General features: G+C 39.1%; 1 protein-coding gene across 1 annotated transcript; it reads right to left on the bottom strand.

The window, feature by feature from the left end:
- Positions 1 to 998: 998 nt before the first annotated feature.
- On the bottom strand, positions 999 to 10,370 carry LOC137606160 (organic cation/carnitine transporter 2-like). Its single transcript, XM_068331274.1, has 10 exons — positions 9,891 to 10,370; positions 9,395 to 9,498; positions 8,184 to 8,338; positions 7,664 to 7,835; positions 6,631 to 6,757; positions 6,127 to 6,224; positions 4,045 to 4,259; positions 3,765 to 3,947; positions 2,345 to 2,480; positions 999 to 1,407 (listed from the first exon to the last, which is right to left on the bottom strand). The coding sequence occupies exons 1-10, from the start codon at positions 10,284 to 10,286 to the stop codon at positions 1,323 to 1,325; spliced, it is 1,671 nt and encodes a 556-aa protein (XP_068187375.1). The 5' UTR covers positions 10,287 to 10,370; the 3' UTR covers positions 999 to 1,322.
- Positions 10,371 to 12,184: the final 1,814 nt, after the last annotated feature.

Raw genomic sequence — 12,184 nt, 5'->3', positions numbered from 1 at the left:
GAAGTCAGGGGTGTCGCGGCATGTTGCAGTCTCCGACTGCCTTGTTTATTTATTAATATTATTTGGTTAATACAAATCTATTTTAAGCTTACAAGCGTTCATTCATTCAACTTTTTATCTGCTTCTTTTGCGTTTGCAGGTCACGGGGGTTGCTAGAGCCTATCCCAGCTGACTTTCGGGCGAGAGATGGGGGACAATCTGAGCGTGACGCCGGTGCACCGCAAAGCCACACGAAGGACAAGCAACCACTCACACCCACAATACAGGCAATTTGGAATTTTGGAGGTGGGAGGAAGCCGGAGAACACACGGACATCTATGGATCCTGAGTCACTGTGAAGGTTCATTAACATACACTCTGCATACATGATGTGATCAGTCTGGTCATAGATATCACCACAGGAAGGCAGTAAAGGGTGAACAGATGATGGCAGGAGTTCCTCATTTACTTTTGGATTTGAATTATTCTTGATTCTTGATAGAATTATCATCTGCTCATTTATGAAATATTTGATGTGATGCTGTTAGACTTCTCCATGTTTGTGATTGAATGTGCTCATACCTGCACTGGGAACCTTGTTGGATGTTGATATTGAAGTTTGGGGAGACTGTGTGTCTGTGGAGGTTGAGGTCGTATTCACAGCTTCAGCTGAAGGGTTGAACATCCAGTCGGAGGCAATTCACTGACCCTAAAAGGGCCATTCATCAGGAAGTGGTAAAGTTCGATAATCCTCTGCTGTCTCCACTCCACATCCCACCTGCGTCAGCTGCTTCCTGGAAATCCCCAATCTAAAGAACCTTTTTTTTTTTTTTTACTGAACTCTGCTAATCCTTCATCATGTCTCAGAATTTGAGACAATAAAATAAAATCCAGTCAAAATTATCCAAATAAACTTCAGGCATGTCTTAAGGATATAAAAATCTCTCCAGATTTATTGCCAAAGTTAAAATATTTTATTCATACTAAATTACATTTTGAAAAGAATTAAATAAAAACAAACTCAATCGTCATATTGAAATGTGAAATATGAGGCTGTAGGTGACAGACAATCCCAAATGTGACCAGATTTCAAGGCAGTAGCAGAACTATTTTATATTAAGCATAGTATAAACCTACTTTTATTATTTTATGATTTTCATATTTTACAGTGGTAGACATGCTTAATACCGTATGTGAGTTTTGAACCATGTTATTCGTAGGTCCTATGATATGATTTTAATAATGGTGATATTCCTCTTCCTCTGAAGTCACATTTCACTAAACCAGGGGTCACATGATCAGAGCCGCTGATTGTTTAGCAGGGTATCGCTGGTGTTCGTGGTTCAGGAGACAACAGGAGACTTCCTTTCAGCACCAGTTTCCGCTTCCTCAGTTTGTGTGAGTTTGTAAGGCGTCTTCTGACAACATCTAAAGTCAAATAAAAAATATTTTAAACATTTAAACAATGCACAAAAAATGTCACAGTCTGTTCTTTTTAACATCATCAAGCTGTTAACAAAAAAAAACAAAACAAAAAAAGGATCCATGAATGTTAAACTATACATTAGAATATCTGTCATTGCACTTTCCACCACAGGGTGTCAGTTGTGGTTTGCTGTTAGACTTGTGACTTTTTTTCTATATATGAAAACAAGAACAGACAAATAAACAAAAAGACAGACACAGATTAGGAAATAACGCTCTAAAAATGATCTACAGAAAGACTATTAATACTAAAGAAAAAAAACATAGATACTAGTTAGGGAAGATAAGTGTATATGTACATTTATGTTTAGCTTTTAAAACAGTTCTGGATACAAAAAGGCATCTTTTATCCCTTCCTATGGATTTTTTATTTTTTGGGAGACTTTATGAATATGGATGGCACACATTTTAAAAATGTCCACCTGCTGCATTGTGTTTATTGTCCAGCCAAACCACAGTACATAAGCCACTTGGCTGCCATCTAGTGGATTAATTTATCTAGTGAAGGATCGCAACTCTACAAATTAACCAAACATTTTTGCATGCATTTCATCTTGCATCATCTTAAATTAAATTATTCATGTAAAACAATGTAGAAATGACATTCATGGAGCACAAAATAATGTTATTGGTTTTGTTTTGTTTTTTAAATCAAGTACCACAAGAAAACGGTAAGACCTTGAATAGAAAATTGTCATTGACAAAATCAGGAATAAGAATATATGAAGACCTAACATTTTGAAAGGGAGGATTTTAATTCTTAATGATAGAAAATGGAACCTCAACAAACTTACTCGAACCAAAGCAAGGAAACATCACATCTAAAAAGCAGTAGAATTGGTTTGTGGGATGCGTCATGACAGAGAGGATTCAGTCTTACCCAGGAAAGTCTTGCATGTGAGTGATTGTATCAGGAAGAGGCATTCCGTAGCTCTCGGGCAGCAGGAGACTCAGCAACGCTGACAGAACTGTAAGGCTTCCAATGAGGATGTAAGGCAATGAAACCGAATAGCTTCCTGTGGCAACACACCAAAGCAGGAGGCGGTGAAAAACAACTCCGGCCACAATGGTATCGTAAAGCAGTTAAAAACTAAAGCTGGGGAGACTTGAACAAATTTGATGTTGCCGTGTTGGTCATTTAAACCCTAGCGACTTGATCGTAAAATAAACTTTTCATCTTTTCAATTTCAACTGAAAGCTTTTGGATTTTCATCAACTGGTCTGTCCAACCTGATGCCTGGGATCAAGACTGCTTTTGTTTGTTCTAGCATGTTCTGTTCCTGTGCTTTGGATTCTGTAGAAGCACCAGCTTCTAGTCAGCCTCTTGTTTCTGACGCTGTGTTACTGCACGTTTTTCTTAATAGTGCGTCAAATCACTTCTTCCACCTGCACAAAGTTTTTTATACTGGATGCCCTCCTTGCAGCATCCCTCTGCATTTATCTGGGCTTGGGACCGGCCTACAGTTGACACTGACTTGTGCCCTCGTAGGGCTGCAGATGCCGGGAATTAAAGTGACAAACTACTGATATTGAGGAAATCCAGATTATTTCATGAGTGAAACACTGAAGCTTCAGTAGCTACATAAAATATAGTTTTATTTCAACTAAACGGATCTCTTTTTCATTTATGTGCCATCACTCTACATTATAAGAATATAAATCTACACATAAATGTGTATAAAGGTAGTTATAGCTAGTTCACACATTTGATGTCTGACTGAAATATGGAATTAATAAAAGGCCATTTGTTCAGAGATGAACGCCTGAGTCCGAAGATATCATGGATGCATATTGTAATTAAAGAAACTAAAGTAAATCAAGAAGCAGGTGTTCCCACAGCACCGCTAAATGTGATCCACCTCCCTCAAAAGGCAATCTCTTTTATATCAGCGAATTAAGTTTATCCTGCAATAGTATCTTCAGCACTTTATGAGTACAATGAGTATCTGATAAAGATAGCAAAATACTTGAATATATTTATAGCTGATTGAGGATTATCCACTATGAGGACATCACATTCATTTTTCTCTGAAACAATATTGCAACTTCTGACAGAAAAAATAATTCAGCAAACTCATAACTTAATCCACTTAATGATTTAATGATTAATCATTGATTCTATTTATGGAAACAGATAATACAGCTTACTGAATTGATATAGAGATTGGTACAGTATGTTCCTCCATCCTCAGTAAAAAGGTAGACAGTGAGCTGCAGTCAGGTATTTGTAGCTTTGCCTGCATGCAGCCCAGAGTCATGAGAAACATTTGAATAATGTGTGTGCAGAAGAGCATCCTTACTTAGATAAATGATGTATGGAGCAATGATGCTGCCTATTCTGGAGGCCATGGAGCAAGTGCCCAACGCTGTGTTCCTCAAAACCGTCGGGTAGACTTCAGCCGTGTACGCATACATGACAGAAAAGGCTGTAGTCACTGAGAATTTCCCGATCATCTCCAGCATTACGGCGATATACATCAGATCTAGAGGAAATACAGCAGCAGAAAAAATAGGGAAGGTTAGGGGCAAGTGGTCGGGCTACGGGGGAGAACTAGGACTGGGTTTTATCAGGTGTCCTACTTGCTGGTATTATCTGTGTGAGAAGTATAACCAGTCCTCCCATGAAGAGGGTGGAGAAGAGGCTGAGTCTTCTGGAGCACCAGCGGAACATGACCCATGACAGCATGTACGCTGGGATCTCCACCGCAGCAGACAGGAAACAGTTGAAGTACGCGTTACCGTGAAGGTTGGCCGTGTTCAGGGACAGGACGTAGTAGCTGATGGTCAAGCTGTTCCTGTGGGAATAAATATCAAGCATGAAGACATTTATTCTCTGCCACTTGTATTTATGTACCATCATTATGTCAGTTATAGTAGATTATGGTGAGGTACCTTCATACAAAGGCTTTGGTTTTAAATGGCGGTATAAAAAAATTGACTTTGACCTGTTGTAAAATAAACAACCTTTAGAATGAAAGCTACATATAAACTGGTGTGTATATAGAACTTATTAAAACAAAGTACAAAAAGCTTCACAGAGGAAAAAAAAAGTCTGATAAAATTAAACTATTCAAAGGGACAGAATTTGAAAATGTAATGAATATTATAGAACCTTAACTAATTTAAGATTTTTAAAAAAACATGAGACGTCCTCAGGCAGGTCATTCCAGAAATTCAGCGCCCTGATAGCAAAGCTTTAACTTCTTTCTCAGGTCAAAAGCTTAGTTGGGAAAAAGGTTTAAATACTTTAAAGGTGTTATAAAAGAAAACAGCTTAGATGTAATTACAGTGTTTTCCGCACTATAAGATGCACCTAAAAGTCTTTAATTTGCAGTGCGCCTTATATTGCAGAAAACACTGTATCTGTGCAAGTTGTGGTGGATTATAGATATCTACACAACCTTTCACACTCATAGTGAAGAAGACACTTGAAAGTCACTCCCTTCTTTCAGCTCATTTTGGATTTCTGAACTCCAACACGACCGTTCATTCTCTTGGTGAACTTAACCCTTTCAGACGGACATCAATGTCTGTTTCAAAGCTGTTACTGCCCCCACAGGCATCGCAGAGGTGGAGCAAGCTGACATCCCATGATGACCTCCCTGCTGTCAAATGGACTTTAAGGGTGTATATAAGCACTGAACTGCTTCCACACCACTCAGCTTCTATCTGGGCGAAGCTCTGCCCCAGAGTAGAGATGTGTTCTAACAAGTGTCTGAAGTTCAGTGACTGGGTCTAAATGACCCACCATGACCTCTATGACTGGAACTCACCAACAGCAAAACATAACCTTCTCCCATGTTTGTTTGTTGTTGTTTTTTGTAGTTTTGGGGGGGTTTGACTATAGAAAATTGGGATAAACTTCAAAAATAAGGACAACAAGCGGCTGAGCCTTTCACCAGAGGAGCAGCTCCCGCTCATGATTTAATTGAACGAAAAAAATCCTACAATTGCTTAAAAAAAAAAAACAACTCAAGACAGGGAACAGACCAACAGGAAAAGTTCAAGAGAAAAAACAAAATACAGGAAACACTAGAAATCTAAAAAGCCCAACAAACTAGGAGCATCGGAAGTGTAGAAAACAATCTGCATTATTACCACACGAAGCCAGTTGAGGATGTTCATCATAAGACTGACCTGTGTGCAAAGTTCGCATCGGCTAAACAAGAGAGACTAGCATCCCAGGCCTGTCCTTAAATAATGTAAAATTCAAAATACTAAAAGGCATGTCTATGGGATATGATTGAAATACATACAGAATGTATAGTTTGAAAATCAACTTGGTACTTATCTGTTCAGTCACATCAGTTATGAAGGGTTAACACAAATCCTACTATAAGACTGAATAGAAGTGTTTCTTAACCAAACACAACTGAAACTGTGTTCAGACTTGGCAAAGAAATGAGAAGGAGAAAAGTACAGGCATGCTGTGAAGTTACATAAACCTGATTTGGGCCTTTTTTTCATACTTCACAGCACATGACAGGTCATTATTTGTTGTTAGTGTGATGGACTGAAATTCGGTCGAAGGTGATGTGTGAACGGGCTGAAGCTGTGCTGCGCACTTGCAGCACGTCTGCATATGTATGGTTAGGTGTGTGTTTGTGTGTACGCGGGGTCACTGTCTGAATGTGGGGGTCAGCAGGGACAGCGGGGACTCACCAGACGACCCACAGTGTGAGAGACAGCCAGCGGATGTTTCCAGTCCGGAGAAGGTCACAGATGTTGTGGGCCTTCCTCCTCTCGGTTTTATGTTCTTTCTGTGGGACAGCAGAGCGTGACAAACAGAAAAACACTTAGCGAGCACATCCGTCATAACATTTAGCTATCAGACATCATCTGATGTGCTAATTCTTGTTTCTTACAAAGCATGCTGAAACATCATTTTAAGAAAATTACTCTTAAACTACATGAAAACCAATCAGTAACACAGAAATGCAACAAAAATTAGATTTAACATAAAATACTGTAACTTTGTGATGAAACTAGTAATCCGACTGCAATCTGAAGTCGCTCTTCAGATTGCAGATGCTATCCAGATCACCAAAGACCTAAAGTCTAATTTATTTTATAACCCCAAACAAATGTTACCACAATATACAGCAGGGTGCACAACACCTTTGTGTTTCTGCACTTGCAGAAGGACGACTTTCACTGATATCTCACATGCAAAGGACCAAAGATGACTGCAGGCGGCTCAGTTCGGTTCCTTTTGGCAGCCTGTTTCACGATGGCCTCCGCCTCCTCGACTCTGCCCTGAGACAGCAGCCATCGAGGAGATTCTGTGACGCACCTGTCTCGTTATTATACAATAGGGAGAAAATGTTCAGACTCATGGGACAGAAGAAATCCTGTGCAACAGAATTACATCTAGTTTTCTCTTTTCATTATCTCCTTATTTGAAACATATGAGATGCAAAGTCTTGATGAAGTTGCAACAGGTTGATGCTGTTGCGGTCAGACTGTTGCAATCAGTGTTAACTTGTTTATTCACACGAAACATTTTAAAAATAACGTCAGGAGTTTCCATCTGACTGTAATTAAGAATTGCTAGTGGTCATACAGCATGTTCTCTATTAATACATTTAGATAATGAACATAAATAACAACCAGATAAACTACTCTGTACAGTCCTGACAGTGCAGCATCACACACACACACACACACACACACACACACACACACACACACGATGAGTACCTGATGCGTGTTTGCTGCTTTGTATTTACTGATCACATCCTTTTCTACTGCTACCATACTTTTTGCTCATGAATCTTTTAATGTTTTACTGCTGAATCATTTGAAACATAAATGGAGAGTAAATAAGACGTTACTTCTGCTACAGATTTTGATTTTGGTGAGAAACTGGATCAGAGATAAAGACACTATATTTGAACGGAAGCATTGCAGACATGGAAACATTGAATAGATCACATAGTGTATGCAGCAGAGCTCTGCAGCCTATTGCTGATTGTCAGATATTCAGGCACATTCAGAAGGGCCATCTATATGTTTAGTCTGTAAAATGTGTATGAATAAAGATTTGCGGGAAATATCCATTCAAGTATTTTTACAACAGTTTGTGTTAAAGCTATTCTTAGTGTCGTCACTACAGAGGCCTCCATGGAAGTGTGTGAATTCAACCCAAGATAATGAATATTAAAATAAGACCCACACAAACAAACACAAACCCACCTACCACCAGAGAGGCAGAAAGAATACGCCTGGCAGGGCGAGGCCTAAGAGAAGCATCCTCCATCCTCTGATGAAGAAAGCCACCAGTGGCAGCAGCATGTACCCCACACAAAAGAAAAGATTTATACCCGCAGTGGAGAAAATTGTCCGAACACGTGGGGATAATATCTCTGTCCCTTAGCACAACAGAACATAGAACAATTCAAAATAAAATAAATCAAATACACCATCTTTAGCATTGTAATTACAGTATTTTCCGTACTATAAGGCACACCGGATTATAAGGCCCACCATCAATGGATAACCTATTCAAATAAATAAATTAACAAAATGTCATACACATAAAGCGCACTGGATTAGAAGGCGCACTGGATTAGAAGGCGCACTGGATTAGAAGGCGCACTGTTGGTTTTTGAGAACATTAAAGGCTTTTAGGTGCGCCTTATAGTGTGTAAAATACTGTAACTAGTTAGTAACTAAATACACCAGAGTAAGAACAAGACAGGAGGGGAGAGGACGAGTACCAAGCACAAAAGCAGATACATATCGAGAGACTTGTGCCACTCCTTGAGTAAAGAAGATGACACAGAACATGGCCCAGGATGAAGAGAAGACCTGGATGAAGGCGAACACTGTCTGGACTCCAATGGCAAAGAACAGCACAGGTTTTCTCCCAAACCTGTAAAAGATAGAGTGCAGGTAAATGTGGCTGATATGAAGGTCACCAAAGTGAACCTCATCCTTTCTGCCCTCATTTACCACCTCCCTCATTCACACAAACAGAATATTCCAGTATTTTTTCTTAGGAGTTAGTTAAATATCCACATCCAACTATTTTAAGCACAGCAGGAGGTTGTCTGCTGGCATATTAGCTGTTTTAGTGTTATTTGTAATTTTTTGGGGGGCGAAAGATTTCTTATCCAAATTCAACCAGTAGAACCAGAATGACCTATTTTACTTCCTACTAGCTCTTGACCTCTGCTGACCTCAAGCAGAGCTGAAGCGTGAACCTGATCAGCTCACACACATCATCTTCAAACTATGTCAGAAAACTCTTCCTGCTAAATGAGAGTTGTGAATTCTCTGAAGAATCGTACCTGCATCAAGCCCATCCCAACAACAGATTTACATTTTACAGAACACAGATGTTTACCCCCCGGCTTCTAACACCTCCTGTCTTCCAGGCAAGGTCGTCACCTCCAATGATTGATCCTTTCTAGGGTCAGTGTTATGTCCCTTACTGTATTAACAATGTAAAATCATGTCAGACCCCCAAAAGGTACAAGGACTCAACTTTAATGCACACTTATTTATTGTTTATTTATTAATTTTTAATTAATTTACTAATTTATTATTTTTATTTATTTGAGTTCCCATTTAACATCATTTAGGATTATGCAGCGTCAAGGCAAAAGTACAGCTAAGTAAATTCTGGAACGCTGGAAGCTGCTATTTGGATTTTACTGAATCTTCAAATACAGGACATCTCTGGAGAAGTTACACTAAGACGTAAATCAAATAAATCAAATCATGCTGTCTGAATGCCCACGCTACACTTAGTTAAAACTTTTACCAGGTAAATATCATGGTCATTCACAATGTGAAAGACTTGTTGCCATAGCAACAGGATTTGATGGTTAAAAATGCGTTAAAAATGCGTTATAACCGAGTACGTGCATGGATATTTTGCTTTGATAGAAAGAAAGATGTGATGAGAACATCATCTGTTCTTTACCTGTCAGACACTTGTCCTGAAATTAAAGAACCAAGGAGAACACCACAGAAGAAGACGGAGGTAGACATTGGTGTCTTCCATGTTTCATCACATACCAGGTCCCACTGCAAGACACACACACACACACACACACACACACACACACACACACACACACACACACACACACACACACACACACACACACACACACACACACACACACACACACAAATAGTAAATCCTGAACTACATCACATTCTTACAAACTGTACATGATAATAAAATAATATAAAAATACTAAAAATAAAATAATAATAATAATAATAATAAATGTAAAAATAATATGAAAACTCAGTGTTTTATTATTATAAAAATAAAATTATAAATTAACAAAACAATAAATAATAATAAAAATGATATAAAAACCATTTTATTATTATAAAAATCACAATAAAAATTGTAAAAACTCTGTTGCCTTCACGGTCCTTGAGTGTTGCGTTCAGGCTCCACAAACCTCTGTGCTGATGGTGGACTCGTAGGTCGTCCGGTCGAACTCCCACCCGTCCACGCAGCCCTCTGTCGCCACGCCGGACAGGTTGACGTCCACGCCGGGCAGCAGCCCCCTGTCCGAGAAGCTCTGGACGTCCCGGAGCAGGTACCTGCGGCACTGACTGGGTACCAGCGCGCCGCGGCCGTCTTCCTCCAGCGGGATGCTGCTGTTCCTCCACGCCGGGGTGAGGTTGACGTCTACGGGGATGAGGCAGCGGTGAGGCGGGGTGTCGGCGACGAACACGATGGAGAGGCTGACGAAGCCGTTGGGGATGACGGTCAGACACAGCAAGAAAAACGTCTGCTGCTGAAAACGTCCCCATTCCCCCAGGAAGTCGGTTTCTGCGTCAAAGTCCGTCATCTTGTCGGGTCTCTGATCGCTAAATGAGAAACAATCAGAACCACAAACCAGGGGCTCAACGTTATCGGACAAGCAGCCATATATGGGAACTTCCGCTGGCTTTAAAAATGGCGCCCACACGTCTCTGTATGAAGTAGCCTAACTGAGTGACTTCCTCTAGCCAATCAGAGAAGGTCAGAGAAAAAAATGTGACTGCTTCGGACCAATCACGAGTCAGATAGTCTCAAACTTCCTTGTTCACCTAGAATGGGTGTGTCAAACTCATATTCACCGAGGGTCACATCAACATCACGGCGGTCCTCAAAGGGCAGGTTGTAAATGTAACTACTCCTTAATGTTAAATCACTGAATTTATTACTTATTCAAGTTACAAACATCACAGTTACACAAAAAAAATGTGTTTCTCTGTTACAATAAATTCTTTTAATTTGTCAGGTTATTGAACCCACAGAACTCCATCAATCAAAGATCAAACTATTCAAAAGAATAAAAAAAACATAACATCAAACACAAGTTAGGACATTAACTTAACGTTTTTGTCAGTCAAAATGGGCTGAATGACTGCATTGTGGGAAATATAGTTTTGGTTAAAGTACACTTTTTTTATCTATTTATTTTTCTTTTATGCTCTCGTGTGCCACATAGAATGATGTGGTGGGCCACATTTGGCCCCCGGGCCTTGAGTTTGACACATATGACCTAGAAGGCAAGAAATGCTATTTTGTTCCTCACCTGGATCAATTACTTGAGCCCATGGTGAATTTCTCACTCACTCCCATAGGTAATTTTAGTTTTTCGAGGGTGGTCCTGGAACACTTTAACCGCGAGTAATGAGGGATTACTGAATTCCTCCAATTAATTTCCTTGACGAGGTTTCAGTTATGACCATCTTTTCAAATTGCCTTATTGGGTGAGAAACCGTATATGATATCTTCTGTGACCTTGATTCGTTGCCTAAAAATGTAACTTTCTTGTAACTATAATGTAACTTTCTTGTAACTGTAACTATAATTCTCCAGAAAACGATAGTTATCTTCTGATCATTCCTACTACTACGACGAAGACTTGTTGCAGCTCAATTATGTTAACCCATTTTCCTGGTTTACACATATATTTGACACACATTAAATCTCTACTAAGTCAAAAGACCTCAATACAACAGATAGAATAAACATCTAACTTTTAATGGCAAGTATTTTTCTTGAATTCTTAAGTGGTGTAGGTTTGATGACTGTCAGTAAATCCTACAAATTATTTTTATAACATCACGAAGGCTTTGTTACACACACTAATAAAATTTTTACAGGTTTTAAATTAAAATAATGGAAAATAAGTTAAATCCCAACACAAGGAATCCAAAATTCTAGTAAAATCAATTTATCAGACAATGCCAGTACTGTTTTGTTTTGTTTTTTTGTTAAATAAAGACCTCGATAGCCACGCACATTTATCAGGAGCTTTACTTTGTCAGCTGTTGTGGTGAATTTTAAAATCTTTAAAAATAATACTCTGTACATAGTGCTTGTGTCTAACTCCACACTGCTATCTTTGCTGGTTTCATCATTATTCTCCTTCATTCTTTATATTTTCTAGCTCAACTCCTTTCTTCTCTCATTCTTATTTAGGCTCTTTTGTCATTCTACTTTTCCTTCTTTCTAACAGATATGCTGTCTTTCCTTACAAAATATTCCAGAAAAAGTGAAAGGAACCCACCTTACGCAGCGATCTGAAATCTGACCATCAATGATTAAAGTTGAGTTGCATCCATAAATATGTTTGGACTTACAGAACCTACTTTAGTGCAAGGTAAAAGTGAAAACCGGGGAAAGTGAACTGTGTGAACTGAACTGACTTGATTTAGTGTTCTAAGAAAATGCACCAATCACAGTACAGTTCAT

This window comes from Antennarius striatus, chromosome 13 (assembly GCF_040054535.1).
Source record: "Antennarius striatus isolate MH-2024 chromosome 13, ASM4005453v1, whole genome shotgun sequence".
NCBI classification, from domain to species: domain Eukaryota; kingdom Metazoa; phylum Chordata; class Actinopteri; order Lophiiformes; family Antennariidae; genus Antennarius; species Antennarius striatus.
This window is presented reverse-complemented; position numbering and strand designations above follow the sequence as displayed.

Coding starts and splice junctions, on each gene's coding strand:
- LOC137606160 (XM_068331274.1), bottom strand. CDS start 10,286: ATGACGGACTTTGACGCAGAAACCGACTTCCTGGGGGAATGGGGACGT. Junction 6,758..7,663: donor TTCTTTCTGCCTCTCTGGTG/GTAGGTGGGTTT, acceptor ATAACGAGACAG/GTGCGTCACAGAATCTCCTC. Junction 6,225..6,630: donor TCATCTTTGGTCCTTTGCAT/GTGAGATATCAG, acceptor GCTGTCCCACAG/AAAGAACATAAAACCGAGAG.